The sequence below is a fragment of the Brachycentrus maculatus genome, unplaced genomic scaffold, assembly GCF_059751285.1.
Source record: "Brachycentrus maculatus isolate JH-2025_06_01 unplaced genomic scaffold, ASM5975128v1 h1tg000039l, whole genome shotgun sequence".
In the NCBI taxonomy this organism is placed as follows: domain Eukaryota; kingdom Metazoa; phylum Arthropoda; class Insecta; order Trichoptera; family Brachycentridae; genus Brachycentrus; species Brachycentrus maculatus.
In genome coordinates, this window is record NW_028280793.1 from 607,658 (window position 1) to 628,279 (window position 20,622).

At 36.1% G+C, this 20,622-nt stretch overlaps 1 protein-coding gene across 50 annotated transcripts in view; it reads left to right on the top strand.

Moving 5' to 3' along the window:
- Dscam1 (Down syndrome cell adhesion molecule 1) overlaps positions 1 to 20,622 on the top strand; it is a 140,275-nt gene that overhangs the window by 101,858 nt on the left and 17,795 nt on the right. For 38 of the 50 annotated variants that reach the window (XM_088277050.1, XM_088277076.1, XM_088277053.1 and 35 more), the window contains 17 exons: positions 5,769 to 5,888; positions 6,849 to 7,022; positions 8,435 to 8,731; positions 9,330 to 9,629; positions 10,150 to 10,258; positions 11,106 to 11,216; positions 11,520 to 11,761; positions 11,845 to 12,000; positions 12,912 to 13,060; positions 13,356 to 13,488; positions 13,578 to 13,687; positions 13,770 to 13,929; positions 14,963 to 15,105; positions 15,191 to 15,273; positions 15,943 to 16,119; positions 16,463 to 16,629; positions 17,095 to 17,301. In XM_088277050.1, coding sequence (XP_088133176.1) covers positions 5,769 to 5,888; positions 6,849 to 7,022; positions 8,435 to 8,731; positions 9,330 to 9,629; positions 10,150 to 10,258; positions 11,106 to 11,216; positions 11,520 to 11,761; positions 11,845 to 12,000; positions 12,912 to 13,060; positions 13,356 to 13,488; positions 13,578 to 13,687; positions 13,770 to 13,929; positions 14,963 to 15,105; positions 15,191 to 15,273; positions 15,943 to 16,119; positions 16,463 to 16,629; positions 17,095 to 17,301 — 2,838 coding nt within the window. Of the gene's footprint in view, positions 1 to 1,794; positions 2,089 to 2,339; positions 2,625 to 5,768; positions 5,889 to 6,848; positions 7,023 to 8,434; positions 8,732 to 9,329; positions 9,630 to 10,149; positions 10,259 to 11,105; positions 11,217 to 11,519; positions 11,762 to 11,844; positions 12,001 to 12,911; positions 13,061 to 13,355; positions 13,489 to 13,577; positions 13,688 to 13,769; positions 13,930 to 14,962; positions 15,106 to 15,190; positions 15,274 to 15,942; positions 16,120 to 16,462; positions 16,630 to 16,901; positions 17,070 to 17,094; positions 17,302 to 20,622 lie in introns of all 50 variants that reach the window. The other 12 variants (XM_088277108.1, XM_088277105.1, XM_088277107.1 and 9 more) reach the window with 4 other exon arrangements.

Below are 20,622 nucleotides of genomic sequence, written 5' to 3' on the forward strand. Positions count from 1 at the left end.
AAAGAGGCTCCGTTAAAATTAGTTTATTTAGTTTTTTAACTGTTCATTTGATCCACTGACAATTCCCAATCCTCTTGTGTTCTTCTTCTTCTCCGTCTTAGTCCTCATAACTGAGGGTTGTGACCCTTGTGGAAGCAATGACTCTTCTCCAGTTATATATTGACTGCGCTGCACATAGCGCCCCAACCACCGAGGTGCCTGCTGCTGTCTTAACTTGGTCGGTCCAACGTGTTGGAGATCTTCCTCTCCCTCTCTTCCCCTCCAGGCACCGATCATAACTAGTCGTTCCAGGCTATCCTCATTGCCACGCGTTACGTGTCAAAAGAACTGAAGAATCCGTCGTGTACAGACATTGGCCAGAGCCTCTAGTGTTATTTTGCAGCTAAAATTGAGAGCGTATACATATTTAAATATCTTATCATTTTTCTTATTATCTGTATGAGAAGAAAGAAGATTAAGCAAATGATTTCTTTTGAAAAAATCCTATAATATATATGGTTCCTAATGTATGGAAGTGAAGCGTGGAGTCGGCAAAAGAAGGATGAAAATAGACTAAATGGAGTCAAAATGCGATCTCTCGAATGAATGTGCGGCAAAATGATGTACGATAGATGTTTGAATGGAAAGAATAAGGAAGGAATGCACGAGTGAGATACTTATATTATTGATACAATTAAGGAAGACATGTTGAGATGGTTTGGGCATGTGAATCGAATGTGTGAAGAAAAAAACAGAAAAACAAATTTATAAGGCGAATGTGGACGTATAGAGGCAGAGGAAGTGGCGATTGTTCCAACACTGCAGATGTACAGCTTTCGTAAATTAATACAATATGGATGTTCAATTATGGGAAGAATGGTGAACGTTGCACAGTGTATAAAGTAATCGTTTTAGCCGGCCAGTGCCAGGTTATAAGTCCTCGGGTATTCGGGCTTCCATATTCCCTTCATTTGTAAATGCTTTGTATCTGTCGAGATACCTTTAATATATATCTGAAAACATTTTACTTGATATTTTAGGTTAGTTTGCTTATTTCTTGTCATGTTTGGCAGTTCCCCCAAAGATTGTCCACTTCTCTTTTGGGGACGACCCCTCCCACCTCGGGGAGTATGTCCAAGCGGCTTGTACCGTGACCCACGGCGACCTTCCCATTAGCATCTCCTGGAGCATAAATGGCAACCTCATATCTTCCCGCAACTCGGCCTATTCCATATCCAATTCCAAAAGAAGCAGCATATTGGTGGTGGATGCCGTCTCGGCCAATCACGCCGGGAATTACACGTGCGTTAGTGAGAACAAGGCCGGCAAGGCAACGTATTCCGCCGTTCTCATCGTTAATGGTTTGTTAGCTTAATACTTAGGTCTTTTATTAGGATTATTACTGATAAGTGTCGCTAGTTTCTCGCAATAATTTATTTTAATGTTTTCTTTTCTTTAGTTCCTCCTAAAATAGCACCGTTCACGGCGGGAACTGATCCCGCATTTCTCGGGGACTTTTTCACGCTCCAGTGCTCTATCACGCACGGAGACCAGCCCGTCAATATTTACTGGTCCATCAACGGCCGAGCTGTCACTGAGACTTCCGGCGTGAACGTAAATCAGATGAGTTCACGGAGCAGCGTCCTTCTAATAGATTCAATAACGGCCGATCACGCCGGCAATTACACTTGCGTCGGAAAAAACAAAGCGGGTCTCGCTACGCACTCGACAAATTTAATAGTAAACGGTTTGAATTTTTCCTTAAAATTTCCACTAATATTTTTTTTAATAATGTTTATAATTTTTTTTTCGTAGTTCCTCCATTGATAGTACCTTTTACGTTCGGGGATGTCGCGTTCAATCCCGGAGACGCCGTTCAGGTTAACTGCCTCGCCACCAAGGGAGACGCCCCCCTAGACATATCTTGGACGTTCAGTAGCGACATAATGGACTCGTCGCTGCCCAAGGACATAGTGACCACTCCGCTGGGTCCGAGGTCTAGCGTGCTGATGATTAACGCGGTGACGGCCAATCATCAGGGGAATTACACGTGCATAGTCAAAAATGTCGCCGGAAGAGCGGAATTCGCTGCGACACTCGTTGTAAATGGCATGTGTTCTATTTAATTAACACGACCCTGACACATTACGACTCATAACCAATATACACCTGTTGATTAACGTCACCTCAGATTTTGTATCCAAAGGGCACATAACCAATTATGGCTGATGTACTAATATTTATGATTTCTCTAAGCACTAATCATCATCGGGGCACAACTCCGCAGTAATAGTTGATCGTTGGCGCATTGTATGAAGCGTGTATTTTCTTCTGTAATCGGGACACTGTTTTGTTTCCAGTGCGCCCCCGAATCGTACCGTTTGAATTTGAATCTCCGATTTTCGCGGGTCAAGCCGCCCAAGTGACTTGCCTCGTTTCCGAGGGTGACCTTCCCATGGACATCAGTTGGAGCTTTCAAGGCTCCCACTCCGGTTCGCAGAACGGAATCACGACTAATAAAATAGGAAACAAAGCTAGTTTGCTCTTGGTAGATCCCGCCAACTGGGGGCACAGTGGAAATTACACGTGTTCCGTGAAAAATCACATCGGGATTGTAAATTATACCGCCAGTCTGGAAATTCACGGTACTCATTTATTCTGAAACATTCGCGGTATCACAAACATATGTATGGCTTAGTAAATGCATGTTAAAGTATTTTTATTTCAAAATTAGGTCTGTTGATGAAATCGAACGAGCCGATGCTGAATGAAATAATAGATCCCTAACATCGGTATAATCCGAAACATCCGTGTTCAGTAGTGTGTTAACCCTGTTTGTTTGTATACTCCAGTGCTGCCAGAAATAGAGCCGTTTAGTTTCCACGCGCAAGGAGTGAATGGCGGAGCCTCGCCGCGCGTGATGTGCACTATTCTGGTGGGCGACCTTCCCCTTCAGATTTATTGGTTAAAGAACGGGGAAATCATCCCGGCCGATTTCAAAGTGACTAAACGCCTCGACGATTATACTTCAATCCTGTCCTTGAGGCAGGTGAGCTTGCTCGATGCGGGGAATTACACTTGTGTCGCTTCCAACGAAGCCGGAGAGTTCCGCTATTCCGCCATGTTAAAAGTCAAGGGTTCGTTTCGTGACAGCTTTCTCGCTTACTTTACCGCACTTCTTTTGTGATTTTGATTTTCGTTCACCGGTAGCTTTATGTGAATAATCATGCTTTGGAAATATGTGTCCCGCCTTCGCAGAGTTGCCTCAGACGCAACCGATGTCCTTTGCGTCGGAATACGCGTCCGAGGGAGATTACGCGCAGTTGACGTGTATCGTGACCAAAGGGGATTTGCCATTAAAGTTCCACTGGTTGCTGAACGACAACGAGATCTCGCCGTCCTCGGGGATAAGCGTCGCGAGCGTCGGTCAGCAGACCAGCTTGCTGATGGTCCAGAGCGTGACCTCGCGCCACGCGGGTCGCTACGCGTGTCGGGCTTCCAACCCGGCCGGCCATTCTGTCTCTACCGCTTCACTAGTCGTGAAGGGTAAAGTTTCTTCATCGTTCCTAGACATTTCTCAAAGTTCACATTTCGTTTCTTTTTGTTATTTTGTTTAACCGGCCGGGGCTGATGTCGCTTCATCTGAAACAGAAGACTTCGGGTTGAATTAGAATATCACCAAAATTAGAATACGATCGATTGCCAGCAAATTGAAAACATATCTTAGTACTGTTGACTTACATGCTACTCATATGATGTCAGGGTTTCCTTCACCTCCTCTTCCCTTTATTTGTGTTGACATTTGTATACTTAATGCTCGCATGCGATTTGTCTATAAACTAACATTAGCCTTTAACAAAGTAGACCTTTATTTACCTTTCACCTAACAATGTGTACGTGTCTCTGTGTCAGTTGATAGACAATAGCTTCTTATTTCTATATCATTTCATTCCCATTATAGTTTATCCCATATTTATTTTTTGGTTTTATTTTTGTTACATATTTGGTGTATGTATTGCAAATAAAACTTTTGAAGTTAAACTATCATCCGATACTTATCAATATTGATAAGACAATATCTATCATTATTGGAATCATGTATGAATAAGTTTTAAATTACATTAATGGAATACACGATTAGTGTGCATTTTTCAGAGTTTGCTGATGTTATTTAAATGTTAACGATGGTGGAAGGATAACTTTGCTTTATTACGTCTTTTAAGTACACCATTCAATGAACACATCTCAGTAGCTTTTTTATAATCTCATTAATATAGCAAAATATCGCTTTGCTTAATTGCCAGAATTCGTATTTAATTTTAAAGTTTTATTTGCAATTTATCTTTTGATGTTTGCAATATATGAAGGGTGACTTATTTTTTATTATTGTCATAGATAATAATACAAATATATATATATATATATATATATATATATATATATATATATATATATATATATATATATATATATATATATATATATATATATATATATATATATATATATATATATATATATATATATATATATATATATATATATATATATATGTATATATATGTATATATATATATATATATATATATATATATATATATATATATATATATATATATATATATATATATATATATATATATATATATATATATATATATATATATATATATATGTATATATATATATATATATATATATATATATATATATATATATATATATATATATATATATATATATATATATATATATATATACATATATATATATATATATATATATATATATTTTTTTTATATATACAGCTGCTAATACAGTCGTAGTCAAAAGATAAACATTTACATATTTTTTTTAAATGGAGGAAATAATAATACATTTTTGTATCAGAAATAAAGTAACAGTCTGCTCCGGGATTTGAATTTGGGACCTTTGAATGTCGCGTCTGTTGTTCAACCAATTGAGCTAAGCAGTTTGTAGAGCAGTGGGCGCAACATCCAAAGATCATGGGTTCGAGTCCCTGAGTAGGCAGTTACTTCATTCTAAGATATATATTTTTTTGTAATTATTTCTCCTATATTTTTTGTTGTTTGCTTATTTTTCGCTAATTAAAGAATCAGTAATCCTTCATAATTGTTTAGTAATTAAATATCTTGTAGCTAGTTCAGGAAACTCAATAATTTTAATATACCGTCCAGTTTTTGAAATCTAATATTTAAAAATAATTATTCACACAGATTTAAAAAATTATTTTAATAGTTTCATGTTTTTCTTTGTAAATTTAACTCATCAAAAATTTTCATTTTCATTAAAAAAATCTTTAAACTTCTAACTAATGGTGCATAAGTCACTGCATCATATTGACACAGTGTTACCTTGACCATTATTATTACATGAAGTGCCACGCTTTAAGTACTAATCCAGGACAATATAAATAAATAACACTGTGATAAATAACTTTCGGGAATCAAACCCGGGACCTCCAGCATGGTAGCCAAACGCGCTTACTTCTACACTATGGAGGCATTATTGTTTTACTATTTTCAACTAATAAATTATTTTAACTGATATATTAAAATCACCAGCTATAGGAATAGGAATCAAATAAAAATATTGACTGATTTATAGAATATAGTTCAAAAATCAGTATCTCGGATTTTGATAATATTACTGAAAAATATAAGATTTTAGTAAATTACTAGAAAAGAAAAATCAGTCAGTATTTTTAATTATGTGCATTACACTGTGTTGAAAAATACGGTTCTCTATAGCATGGTTGAACATTGCAGTGCCACCTCGTTGGATTCTTGAACCGACTGATAAAGCTTTTGCTCAGGGTTCAGACGCCCAGGTGGAATGTAAGGCTGATGGCTTCCCGAGGCCCCAAGTCACATGGAAGAGGGCCGAAGGTATGTTTTTTAAATCTTGTAATATACTAAAATATTAACATATTAAATGTTAAAATCAGTGTTTGATGTTAACACATTGTGTACGGTGTGCACATATTTGTGCGTTTCAGAAACCTTGTGTGGTGGCGGGGTGCACATTTTTGTGCATTTCGGCTACCTTCAATTTAGTATACAAAAAACACGTCATAAACTTCTAATCTCTTGGCCTTTTTGCTTTTGTTATGTAGTGGATAGATGTCGTTGTAATATAAAAAATAATACTGATATTTACTGCTTCAAAACATAGTTAATGGTCGTAATCTGTTTTGAAGGAAATGTTACAAATTAACTTTAAACAATGGATACAGATGGTGCGTTTTTTTCTTTGTCCTAAAATGAAATAAAATACAAAGATCATTGTCCTTTACTTAAGTCGGCAGTTGGTACTTACAAAGCAATAAACGCGTGTGGGGAAAGCCCATAAATCATTTTTTATTCGCAGATTTTGAGTTTTCGGCGGTTGTTAAACTGTGTTGTTATTTTCTAATATTTTATTAGTGTTTTTAACATTTTTTTTACTTTTGTGATTTGTGGACTAACATGATTTTATTTTGAGACGTTAGAGACCATTTAACCGTTTTTGTATTGTTTTCGAGTTCAACCTCAAGTTCAAAATATGAAGTTCACTGACATATTTTATATTTCCGGACAGCTGTCTAATGTCGCCCGCCTCAAGATACAGTTTTATCAAAACATTGCCGTAACTAATGTGTTAACATTTAATATATAAATTAAAATGGAGTTCTACACACGCCAAATTTATAAACTTTTGTGTTAAAATTCCTACTAGTTTAAAATTTATGACCATTTTTCTAAACCAATGCATTTTTGCAGATGTGCAAAATTGCCCCTTCACATTTAGTAATTTTAATACAATTTTACCCGATGCTAAAGTGTTAACATTATTTTGTAACTTTACAGGAGACACGCCTGGAGATTACAAAGATCTGAAGCCAAATAACACAAACATTAAAGTGGAAGATGGTACATTGTCTATTTCCAACATACAAAAAACCAACGAAGGATATTACCTATGCGAAGCCGTTAATGGAATTGGATCCGGCCTGTCCGCTGTTATTTTGATAAGTGTACAAGGTAATAATATATTTATTATTAACAAATCTAATATTATCTTTATATAAAAATAGTATAAAATTGTTTAAGGTAACACTGCGTTATGCTTCAATTGAAAAGATCGAACGTGTGATACTCTCAATATTATTAATATTTAAAGCATTTACTTTGTGGTTAGTCATTTTTACTTATTTATTTTTTTACAAAAATGTTAATAAAATTAGTATATAACCACTCACCGAGATTTTTACGTCTACCGGTTTCGAGACGTACCCGTCTCTTCGTCAGGACAATCACTAACACAGTATTGTTTGCATGCTTCAATTCACATTTAAATTTGAAACTCGTAATAGTAGATGAAAGATATTTCTCTTAAAAAGAGAAGGGTAAAACTAGACTGCAGTCGAAATTTGCTCTATCAGACGAATGTGCGTCAAAACGTTGTATGATATTCAAATTATGATATAATATACATATATGGTATACAAGGATTTGTATTCCATAAAGGTAGAAAAGCAGCACCTATCCTAACGTACTCGCGTGATATATAACAACGCAACCAGTACCTACCCTACCTTACTAAGTAGTACCTAGCTTACCTTACTACCTACCTCTACTTCCTACTCTAGTATGTGGTAACTAGCTTATTTACTATTTGCAATCAATTACGACATAGTCGAATAATGCGATCTATTTCAGACCTATCTATTTTCATTATCCATTTGATAAAAGCTTTTTTATATGAATAATGGAAGCAGGTTGTACAAACTTGTACAAAATCAAAGTTGTTTTAGCAAAAGGTGTATGTGCTAGGTTGTGTTTGATTTTTTTTTTTGAGTTTTGGATTTTATAATTATATGTATGCTTCCATAAAGAGTTTCAAATTGTGAATTGCAAATTTGCATGTTTCAATTCACTAACACAGTATTGTTTGCATGCTGTGTTAGTGATTGTCCTGACGAAGAGACGGGTACTTCTCGAAACCGGTAGACGTAAAAATCTCGGTGAGTGGTTATATACTAATTTTATTAACATTTTTGTAAAAAAATAAATAAGTGTGATACTCTTTCGGCAACATAATGTCGCACAAATATACAACAACTATAGGGTTGAAATAAAAAAATTATATAGCAGTCAATGCTATAAGCAACATATTTTCTTGAATATTTACATCAGTAAACATGATTTATAACAAAATCATCCATGTTTTATTGCCTGCATTTTCTTTGACAGCGTCATTACGATGACGTCACGCAAACTTTAGTGGGTTGAATAGATAAATAATCTGAAGTGTAGTTTAAGTGTTTAATTACAACCACAGATGGCAGTACAAGTGCCATTGTAGAAATAGATGTCTTTAGTTATAAGCACGGCTGTACATGTATGTCCATACTCCTGGACAGGTTAAAAATAAACAATTTGGTTGCTCGCAGCTCCACCCCAGTTCGACATCAAGCAGAGGAACCAGACAGCCCGCCGCAGCGAGCCCGCCGTGCTGCAGTGCGAGGCCCTCGGGGAGAAGCCCATCGGCATCCTGTGGAACATGAACAACAAGCGCCTGGACCCTAAGAGCGACAGCCGCTACACCATCCGCGAGGAGATCCTGCCCGGGGGCGTGCGCTCCGACCTCTCCATCAAGAGGACCGAGCGCGGAGACAGCGCGCTCTTCACCTGCGTCGCCACCAACGCGTTCGGATCCGATGACACCAGCATTAACATGATTATCCAAGGTCAAATTTACATATTTCAATTAATAATTAACCCGATCCCAACGCGAACTATCTTTAGACATTCTGAAAAATGCCCCATATGCGGCAACTGTCTTTAAACATTTTCGACTTTATAGGCTGATACTTTGATAAATCCACAACAGGAGAAATTCGTATTAAAATATTCCCTGAATATTTGTTGATAAGCAACATAAGTGACACAAGGCCTTGCGTTATGTTTGTTTAAATCATAAAAGATTTGAATCAGAGTGACAGTTTTAAAATTCCCGCCCAGCATTGACGTGTCCATTTGCTTGGGTTTTGTATTACCTTGTCTGTATGTAACTGTGAAACGCATGATTTTATTGACTGAGTGTTATTTTTCAGTGTCATAAGTTATATAATTATTGAAGTTAAGATGTAGAGAGATAACAAAACCATAAATTATACGAATAATGGCGTTTAATGGCATATAATCACATAAGCATATCATTCATGATAATAATAATTAAATGCATTTAGATGGTTTGGACCATCCCTTAATTCCTGTGCACCGAATGCTCCGCTCATGCAACACATGGATCAAAGTTTCATTATTGTACATTTTTGACGATTACAGAGGTACCTGAAGCAGCTTATGGTCTTAAAGTTCTGGACAAGTCTGGCCGAACTGTGCAACTGTCGTGGGCGGCTCCCTACGATGGAAACTCTCCCATCAAGAAGTACCTGATCGAATACAAGAGGTCCAAGGGCTCCTGGGAGAAGGATATCGACCGCGTGCTGGTCCCCGGAAGCACCACTGAAGCCGGAGTGTTCAGCCTGCACCCGGCTACCACCTACCACTTGAGGATTGTGGCCGAAAACGAGCTTGGAACTTCCGAACCTTCCGACACAGTCACCATTATCACAGCTGAAGAACGTAAGCATTAGAAGAACATGGTTATCCCTCCTTCCAAAACACAGAATAAATTAAAAAGAGTTTTTAGCTAGAAGTAACCAAAATCCACTAATTGATCCATAAACCTTGTACAGAATAAGCAAGGTAAATAATAAATGCAACTCCTATCTAAAAAATCCTCGATTTGATCACATCTAGTGGAGAATATTTCGATCTCTTCCATGATCATCAACTTATCGAGGCCGAAAATCTGAAGGTCTCTTTTCAATAGTCTGTCATCTATATTTAGCTCGTTTAAGATGGAAATACTTGTCCTTCTCGCGGTCTGGGGAATTTGGAGCAAACGTCTCCAACACCACATCTTGAAGGCGTGAATTCCTTAGTCATTAAGTATTCAGGTTTTATTACTTTGGCATACTGCAATATTTGACTATTTTCTTATGACTCAAGCTTTATAAGGAAATCCATTGTTTATCCGCTATTTTGACTACATGTTGGAATAATTGATAGTCCCTCACAATATTATGTCTTCCATTTCCAGCCCCATCTGCCCCACCCACTGATCTCAAAGTAGAAGCCCTGGACCAACACAGCCTGAAGGTCACATGGAAACCTCCCCCACCCCAGGACTGGAATGGCGACATCCAAGGGTAAGAGTTACACGGTAACAATAGCATTGTAGATTGGGAATTGGTGACTTGATATTATATATCCATCAATCAATTGTCTCATTGATTCACCACCCTATAGTTTGGAGGAGAAAATCGTCGACATTTGTCCGATGTGTAGTCCGATATGTGAACCAATTTCTCAATGATTTCTCAATCTCACTTTAATTTATTTAATTTTGTTTTAAAAAAAAATCTATTATGTATTACTTCAGATATTTTCTTTAATATTAGTTAATTTTTTACTCATTATCTAGTTTCACTTTTTCACTGTATTTCTTGATATTCAACATATTTTCTGGTTTTAAATTAGAATATATTAGATACCCACGTACAGTGGGATACAATATACATATGTACTATGTACTAGTTTTGTTTATGTTATAAATGTATATAACTGAATCCATGTATCATAAAATAATGATATGTGGAATGTAAACAAAAATTTATGCATAAATAAATAAATAACACCTTAATTTATGTATTTATTTTAAATCAAACACAGATTTTTTGAGTCTACTAAGTTGTATTTTATTAACAAAAAACACATAAAAAATTATAATCGTTTGATAATGCCCTAACAAGGCGAAACAATTGTCACAATATAATTTTTTATGTGTTTTTTGTTAATAAAATACAACTTAGTAGACTCAAAAAATCTGTGTTTGATTTAAAATAAATACATAAATTAAAATGGAGTTCTACAAATTAAACGCCAAGTCAATAAATAAATAACACCTTATTTCAAATATCCATTATTTAATTAAAAATAAAGATGAGGTTTGGGTTGATAACAAACTGAAATATTTATTTTCATTTATTTTTTCAGATACTATGTAGGCTACAAACTCTCATCCAGTGACAAGGCATACGTATTCGAGACTGTTGATATTTCAAAGGAAACAGGAAAAGAGCATCATCTGCAGATTGGAAACTTGAAGTAAGTCATCACCACCGATACATTGTAACTTGTACCTCACAAGAACTATTGTATAGTATATAGAGACATTGTAACTCGTACCTCACAAAAACCATTGTATAGTATACACATAAATCATAATATGTACCTCACAAGAACTATTGTATAGTATACAGATACATCGTAACATGTACCTTATAAGAACCATTGTATAAAACATAGATACATCGTAACATGTACCTCACAAGAACCATTGTCTAGATATATCGTAACTTATACCTCACAATATTCATTTAATAATTATCCATCAAATAATTATTGCAGGACCTACACTCAGTACTCCGTGGTCGCCCAGTCATTCAACAAGATGGGTCCAGGACCAATATCCGAGGAAATGAAAGCATACACGGCTGAAGGAGTACCGAGCGCCCCTCCGCACGATGCCCTGTGCACCACTCTCACGGCGCAAACCATCCGAGTTTCCTGGGTGAGCCCACCACTCGCTTCTGCTAACGGAGTCATCAAGGGATACAAGGTTATCTATGGGCCCAGTGACAGCTGGTATGGTGGGTATCGCTAAACTTGACACATCGGAACAACTGTGAATATGCAACTTTGGAGTCATTACTATAGGCATTCTCTTTTGTAGATGAGAAATCCAAGGATACAAAAATTACCTCTAGCAGCGAAACTATATTGCACGGCCTCAAGAAATATACTAACTATTCCATGGAAGTGTTGGCTACTACATCCGGAGGAGACGGAGTCCGGTCCACTCCCATCCACTGCCAGACTGAACAAGATGGTAGGATTCTTATGTTTATCATACGTGTCTCAAGTTGAGATGAAGCATCTATCGTTTTTATATCGCTCACTCCTTTCAAGAACGTCATAAATCAAAAAACTTGATTTTTCAGGAAAACGTTTTTAAAGTATAAAGATATAACACGATATATTAAAAATAAATATCAAGCCACTTATTGAACTTTTTACTGTGCAACAGATCTTTTTAGATAAAACCTGAAGGTTTTTTCTCCATTTGAAAAATATTTAGTACCTATATTTAAAAAAAATAATTAAACAATACCTTTTCTTCAAAATGAAAAACAATATTTTCTGCCCTGTAGCGGGTAAATATTAAGTTAAAAATATGCCTCTTCTGCTGAGATATAGTACTTTTTGTGGACATTCCGAAAACATGCACAACTGAAAATTGACGATTTTTTATTTATGACGTTCTTGAAAGGAGTGAGCGATATGGAATAAAACATAAGTCTAAGCATCCCAGGCCTTACGACCTGGCATTTGGCTGGCCTAAGTGATAACTTCTGCCCATTCATTTTTTTGGAACTTGTATATATGCAATGGTCTTAGAACTAGTATATATGCAATGCCTTTCACATGTAAGTAGCAGTTCAATAGATTTTGAAGTATGGCTAATTGTGGTGCCATCGCTTGAGAAATTTGCGAAGTATATATTGCTCACTTTATTTAAACATAGATGAAATTCATTCCGAATTAGTACAAATATTTTATTTCCCTTTAGGACAGAGCCCGAAATAATGTTTTTATTAAATTTTTTTATACTTCTATTTGATTAGTTGATTATTAAAAACTTTATTAAAAAGTGTTCTTATATTTATCCCAACGCATATCATATTGCATTACTCGTTTTATAAACTATTTGCATCTGATTCTTTCAATATTTTTCTATAGTTCCTGAAGCTCCGACAGCAGTGAAAGCCCTTGTTATGAGCCTGGATGCTATTCTCGTTTCATGGAGAGCCCCCACCCAACCTAATGGTATTGTTACCCACTACACTGTGTACACACAAATGCAAGGATCTGAGCCTGTCAGCACCAAAGTATGTATAACTTTTATAAGTCACCTCTATCACCTCTTACTTTGTCCATTGCCAAGCCAAAGCGCGGCTGTCGATATACCGACAATGAGATCAGTGTATTTTGGCAGTTTTTGGCATATATTTGAGAAAAATATTGTTCAATTCGTAATTAAAACCACACCTAATTAATAGAGCCATTTTTACAAAAAAAATCTTCAGTAATTTTAGCATACATATAAGAAAAAAAATCTCAGCACTAAAACCGTTAATGGTGAATCATTTTTAGAAATCATAACACATATTTTTATAATTTAAGGTACCCGCACTGCAAATGAGCTATTCCGCTACCGAGTTGAAGGCCTCCCGTTACGACTTCTGGGTTACAGCTTCCACAGTCATTGGCGAGGGACAACCTTCACCCACCGTGTCTACGAGCCCAAATACAAAAGGTCATCTATCTGTTTTGTGTGATTAACCTTTACTATCATGATTTAAGTATTTCACCGATCTAATGAAACAATTGTTTTATAACTTGTAGTTCCCGCTAAGGTAGCGTCGTTCGACGATTCATTCACGGCTTCATATAAAGAAGATGTAAAGCTCCCGTGCTTGGCTGTGGGAGTTCCTCCACCCACCATTACATGGAAGGTAGGATCCACATTGTATAAAGATGACTGAAAACTTGTTGCTTGTTGACTTTGAATACTTTAGCATTACAATTGAATTTTAGGTTAAAGGTGCACCCTTGGAAACATCTGACCGAGTTCGTCAACTGCCCGAAGGATCTCTGCTGATTGCGGGAGTCGCGCGGGATGATGCTGGAGACTACACATGCTTTGTTGAAAACCAGTTTGGCACAGATACTGTTACCCACAAACTCACTGTTCACGGTATGATAATAGCATTACATGATACAGTTTTACTTGTTTTTAACCCGATGGTTGCCAGAGACGAGATATCTCGGCAAATGGCGGAGTGCCCGTATGGCCAGAGACGAGATATCTCGTCAGTACTTTTGATGACGTATTACTCCGCAGTTTTAACTCATATTGACAATCTGTCAAAAACGGAACATACATTGCCATCAGTTGAAGTTGTCACAAAATATTTTATAAAGTTTTTAAATACTTTTAAGTGATTTATCGGTATCACTTTCAGCTGACAGTTGACAGATGTCATTAGGGCTACCACTCAAACCACTTGAAATATTGATTATTTTAATCGATTGTTTTGAACGCCAGGGGTTTTTATTTTGCTCAATTTTTTTGTGTTTTTCTTATTATTTTAAAATATTCCATTGATAAATAATAGTTGTGTGTTAATATTAAATTTAATAAAAACTTGCGTGTGCGACTTAGTGTGACAACCCTGAAAATTTGAAACTGGTTTAACTTCAAGAATAAAACTCTAACAATCGATGCGGGATATAATATTTGGTAAGTAAATTATAATTTAATAAAAACAACAAAAAAAAAATCTTTAGACAACTTTTTTTTTTCAAAAAAATACTCGGCCTGTTGAGCACTGCGGCGTAATTTATTTGCGGCTATGAAAAGGTTAATATCTTATGTAATGTGAACAAGTCGAAACACGCGAGCTGTGCCCGAGTTAGAGCAACACATACGCCGTCTGGGAACAATGCTCGTTCAAAAGCATTAAGATACTTACGCATTTTTTGCGGGAAATGCTTAAAAGCGCTTTTACCTACTGTTAGTAGAGCGCGAGAGATGCCAATAAACATTGGACAGATTGGAATTGAGTTTGCGGTCACTTGAGATTAGTATACGACCTATAACTATGTCCTGTATAGTCAGAGTTGATGAAAAAACCGCCCAACAACAATGTGTTAAGACTTATATCATGAAATAACAATATAAAGTGATGGTATAAAAATTTATTTATGGTAATTTGTTTGTCTTACAGCTCCGCCCTTCCCTCCGGCCGTAGCTCTCGCTTCCAGCAGCGTATCTTCCCTCTCTCTCCGACTTCGTCCTGTCAATGGCACTCCTACTCACGGCTACACTATCCACTACAAACAAGAGTTCGGAGACTGGGAAACTGTTCCGGTATGCTCAAACTCACACTCAAATGTTTCATGATCATTTTACCTAAGTACAAAACAAGTTAACTGCATTTGTTCTGATTTTTCAGGTATCCAGTCAGGCAACAACGTACACACTGGAAAATCTGTACTGTGGATCTAGATACCAAGTGTATGTTACTGCATACAACAGGTATATCATTTTTGTACTTAGCTATTATTATACGTACATCTTTTAGTGATTCATATAACAATACATATATGTATTGTTTTATATATTACAACAATACATATACTAGACAGTTTTTTCTACCATTATTTTATTTGATCAGTGACCAGGGTTTCGTTGTTACCGACATCATTATACTGACGGAAGGCTAGACAAAATTGTATGCTGTATACACAACAATGCAGGGGTTGAAGACCATGATTTTATATAATTTTGCTGACAAAATGATTTTAAATTGAATGAATTTAAGTAGTAACACCTGGCTCCTGTGTCCAAATATTGCAGCCACGCGTTGACGGGAGTCATGTTGAATAAAGACAAGGATTTGTAGGCAGTTTTATGTGTTTTAAAAACACAAAGGAATACTCTTATTTATGATGTTTAAATAGAAAGTAGAATTTGATTTTGAACAAAGTTATGGGATTTGAAAAATTCGCTAATTTAAGTATATCTGTATGACATTATTTTATACGCAGTGAACGTGTTAAACAAGATTTTATAGAAATGAATTTTTGCAGCTACTTTTAAATCATGTACTTATGTTTCTAGAACTATTGATTGATAACTCCTATTGTATATGTATTAGTTTTTATAAATATCTATCTATAAATATTGTTTCTTGTACCTTTTCAGCATTGGAACTGGTGAGGCGAGTGATGTCCTCAATGCCCGTACTCGCGGATCCAAGCCCATAGTACCCAGAGCCGCCGACTTCATGGAAGTATCCAGCGGAAGTGTGACTCTGCACCTCAAGCAATGGCAAGATGGAGGATGTCCCATGACCCATTTCGTTGTTGAAAATAAGAAGAAGTATGTGCCTATCCTTCATATGGAAGAATTTCTTTATTTCATAAGCCCATATTCAACATGGAAGAGTTTCCTTATTTTATCAGCCCATATTCAACATGGAAGAGTTTCTTTATTTCATGATAAACATACATAATAACAAATAACATATTACAATATTGTTGCCGTTAGTTTTCCCTTACCAAGGCCACATTTTACAATATTTCTTTACAAAATCATAGTTAAAGAAAATTATTTTTGTAACCAAATACGACATGGCCGAATGATATAATCTATTTCAGATGTACCCACTTCCATTATCCAATAGTAAAGTGTTTATTATTAATGTGTATGATGCTCTCTTCAGGGGTGCAGCCGAATGGAACCAAATCTCCAACAGCGTGAAGCCCGGAGGCAACTTTGTCGTATTAGATTTGGAGCCAGCCACTTGGTATCTTCTGCGAATCACCGCACACAATAATGCCGGATTCAATGTTGCCGAATACGAATTTGCCACTTTGACCGTCACCGGAGGTTAGTGCACAATAACGATTAAACGCACCTTATTTCCAAACGAAAAATAGTTATAATTTTTCAATTTACACGATGTTGAGTTAGTTTTATATCAGATTGTTGTATAATCCAATCTTTGTCACGCAACCGTACCTGAATGAATTCATTTCCGATAACCGCAAGCATTATCATTCGGCATGGACCCTTTATATCCATTTTTAATTTGGATTCAGGTGCCGTTCGAGATTGAAATGTTGTTGTTGTTTAGCTAATGCGGTGTGAATGAATTTCAGGTACGGTTGCACCGGCTCGCGATTCTCCCTCCCTGACTACGGAGGAGACCATACGGATACTCCTTTCCAACCTTAACCTGATCGTGCCCGTCGTAGCGGCCGTGGTGGTCATCATAATAGCCATAGTGGTGATCTGCGTCGTGCGCGGCGGCCGGGACCCGGGCAAAGGTTAGAGGCTTACTTACTTGTTTAGGGACTATCTCCCCGCTTCCCGGCGGCGGGATCGCGGGCATCGCGGAGGGGCAGATCCCCGTGTGGCTCAAGGCGTGGCTGGAACCCGAGGTGCTGGTGCCCATTCTGGCCACCATCGTGGTGCTCGTGGTGGGGATAGTGGTGATCTGCGTGACCCTGGCCCGGAGACACCAGCCGCACCGCCTGCGAGGTCAGAAGGACGTGTACTGTATGTATGCTGTCGCATGGCGCCTGCAGCTTTTTCTTCCTTTATTCATCATTCACCGTGTTCATCCGTACATGAGAATATTAATATCAAACTAAATATTGTTTTTCTTCTAATTAACACATTTCGGATGGGTGTTTTTTTACGCCTGCGGACCACTAGCAACGGGATTTGATAATTACATACATATAGTTAAGAACTTAAAGAGATTGGTACATAATGTTCATTCAAAAACATTAAATATGTTATTCCTTCTTTTCTGCCTTTGAAATGAGACCGGCGCAGAAGGTAAAAATACGCTTCCCCTCCTTATGCATTAATTGACCGAATGGGTAGAAAAACCTTTCCCGTTTGAAGTGTGTTAATTGTTATCCATGTTTTATTCAAATCTAATTTCTATTAAACCTGTCCAGGAGTGAGTTTTTTTTAAAAAATTTCTTTAACTTTTTAGAATTTTTCATCATGGCCAATGCTAAAAGCAACACATTTTCTTGAATAATAAAAAAATACACCAGGAAACATGTTTTATAACAAAATTATCAATGTTTTATGTCATGGGTTTTCTTTGACAGCGTCATTACGATGACGTCACACAAACCTTGTTTTGAGTAAAATGACATGGGTAAAACAGAAATCTGTGGTTTTAATGTTTAAATACATCCACATGGCAGTACAAGTGCCCTTTTAGAAATAAATATCACCAGGCTTTATTTTTATAACCGCTGATGTTCATGTACGCCTATACTCCTTTGAGGAATGTTTTGTTTAAACGACCATGTGCGGCCATACTCCCGGACAGGTTAGTCATGGTATAAATATTCTCATAACATCATTTTACTATATGAGAAAAATCTAATGCAAAATTTATTTAAAAAAAATGAATAATCACCATTAATGATTTTGGACATAAATATTTAAATATTAATGCAACGGATGTTACAAAATTTATGTTATTCCGCATTCGTTAAATTGTCAAATTTATTAATATAAAAGATCAAGAACTATACATTTTTAAACAAGTATGTATTATTATTTTTGCTGCTTCCTCCATAGTCCAGTGATTAATTTATTTGACTGCCATGCTGGAGGAGCGGGGTTCGATTCCCACAGGGGTGAAAACAAATGCAGTGATTTTCCACCATAATATTGATTTAATATCACTGATACCTATGGCGCAAGACTGTTCACTGTTAGGACGCAGTCTCCTATGCACCATTGGGTCCACGTAAGAGTTAGAAAAATAAAAACACTACTTGTTATATTTTGATAAGGAATTGAAAAGAAATTCAAATAACCGTGGCTTTTTTAAAAACAGTTTTTAGTTCTATTTTCCGAAATTTTTATTTTTAAAAAGAGTAATAAAATTAATAAATTTTGCATTAGGTTTATGAGCACTTATTATTCTGTATGAATTATTTTTATAAATTAATATGAAATAATTTAGTTCAATTAAATCAACGTAATATACAGTCATTATTATTATTATTATTGGTATACATACATGACATGTGGAGTGAATGGACAACGAGAGAATGACTAAGAGAGCATATTTGCCTAATGTGATTAGGAGAACAGAACGAGGACGGTTAAGAATGACTTGCTACAACATAATCAATCAGGTCTTCGTAGTCTGAGATTGTGTATGACTGTTTATAAATATATGGATGGATGTTAAGAAAGCTAGGAGTGTAAGCCAGGACGGATGAGTGTGACTCCACCCTCTCTGCCCGCCCCCGCAGTGGAACTGCGTGATGTTAGTAATGGTGGTCATTTACAAAATGTCTAAATTTAACCCTTCACTGCATAGTGTATCAAATTTGTTACATACCCAAAAGTTAGTGTTAAAACATTCTTTAAAAATATATAAGCAACCATTATTTGTTGTTACTGATTAGATACATTCATAACTCAAGTATATAGTTTATAATTTAGCCAAAAGACGCGCTATGAACGCCTAAATAATAACATCACTTGTCTCTCGAAGACGAACTGTCATGCAGTCATGTAAAAAAAAGTCATGCAGTGAAGGGTTAATTTCATAAATTAATCCGCCATTCACTGTGTGGTAATAATATCCGTCCATTTTTAATTTAAATTATATGTACTTGGTAATTACCACTTTTTCTTAAAACCGAAATGTGATCTCTCAGAAGAATGTGCGACAAAACGATGTATGATAGATGTGCGAATAGTGAAATAAGGAAGGAATGCAAAGCATTATCGATAAAATTAAGAAAGGTGTGTTGAGATGGTTTGGACATGTAGAACGAATAAGTGAGGAAAGAATTTTATGAGGCGAATGTTAGCGGGAAAAGAAGCAGAGGAAGACCGAGAAAAACATGGCACGATCAGGTATGCCAAATACTTGAAAGTGGTCGAAAGAGTCGTAACAATCGGCGGGTATGTATGAGGAGATGCATGAACGTGGAAGAGGCGAAGAATGTTTGCAAGGACAGAGTGGTGTGGCGCTCTATTCTCTCTGCCTACCCCTGCGGGGAAGCGGCGTGATGGTTAGTTAGTTAGTTAGTTCTTAAAACCTACTGTGACACTCAAATCCAACTCTCTACGATAATGGTGCTGAATGCATCAAAACACGTGTCACAATAGATTTTAGATAATAAATTTTTTAATTAAAAACGTAGAAAATTTATTTACATTGCTTTTTTTATCATTATTATATTAATTTAAGAATAATCAGTGCCCATTCTCATGTTTAACCATTAACATTTTAAAATCTAAGTGTCTAAAATTTCATTTTTCTATGTGTTAGTTGTTTTAATACATCAATTGTACTTACAAAGTTACTCAAATTTAACATTATCTTGAAGAAGGATTTTTAGTTAAACCAAGATAAAATCAGACAGTTTAGTTATTATAAAAAAAATTAAGGAATAAAATTTATTGAATTATTTTTTAGCATATTCAACTTCCACTCTATAAATATTCAGTAATTTACATTTCTATGTTCCGTCGTATTTTATTTACTGTCCAAAAAAAAAGTATGCTCATGCAAAAATTAGGGAAATAAATTGGCAACAATTTTTAACTTATTGTATGTTTAATTTGAGAAATAAATAGATTACTTTGCAAAGCTCTCAACAGATGGCAGCACCATCTGTCAAAATTTCACATAAAATACAAATGGTATGTCAACACTGCATATATGCAAGTTTCGAAAATGAATACAATATGGACAGAATAGTGAACGTTATACAAGTGTAAAAATTAATCACTTAAGCCAGCCAGTGCCAGGTTGTAAGAACCATGAGATGCTCAGACTTCCATCATCTCTTCGTATATAAAAAAAATACATGCTTTATCTCT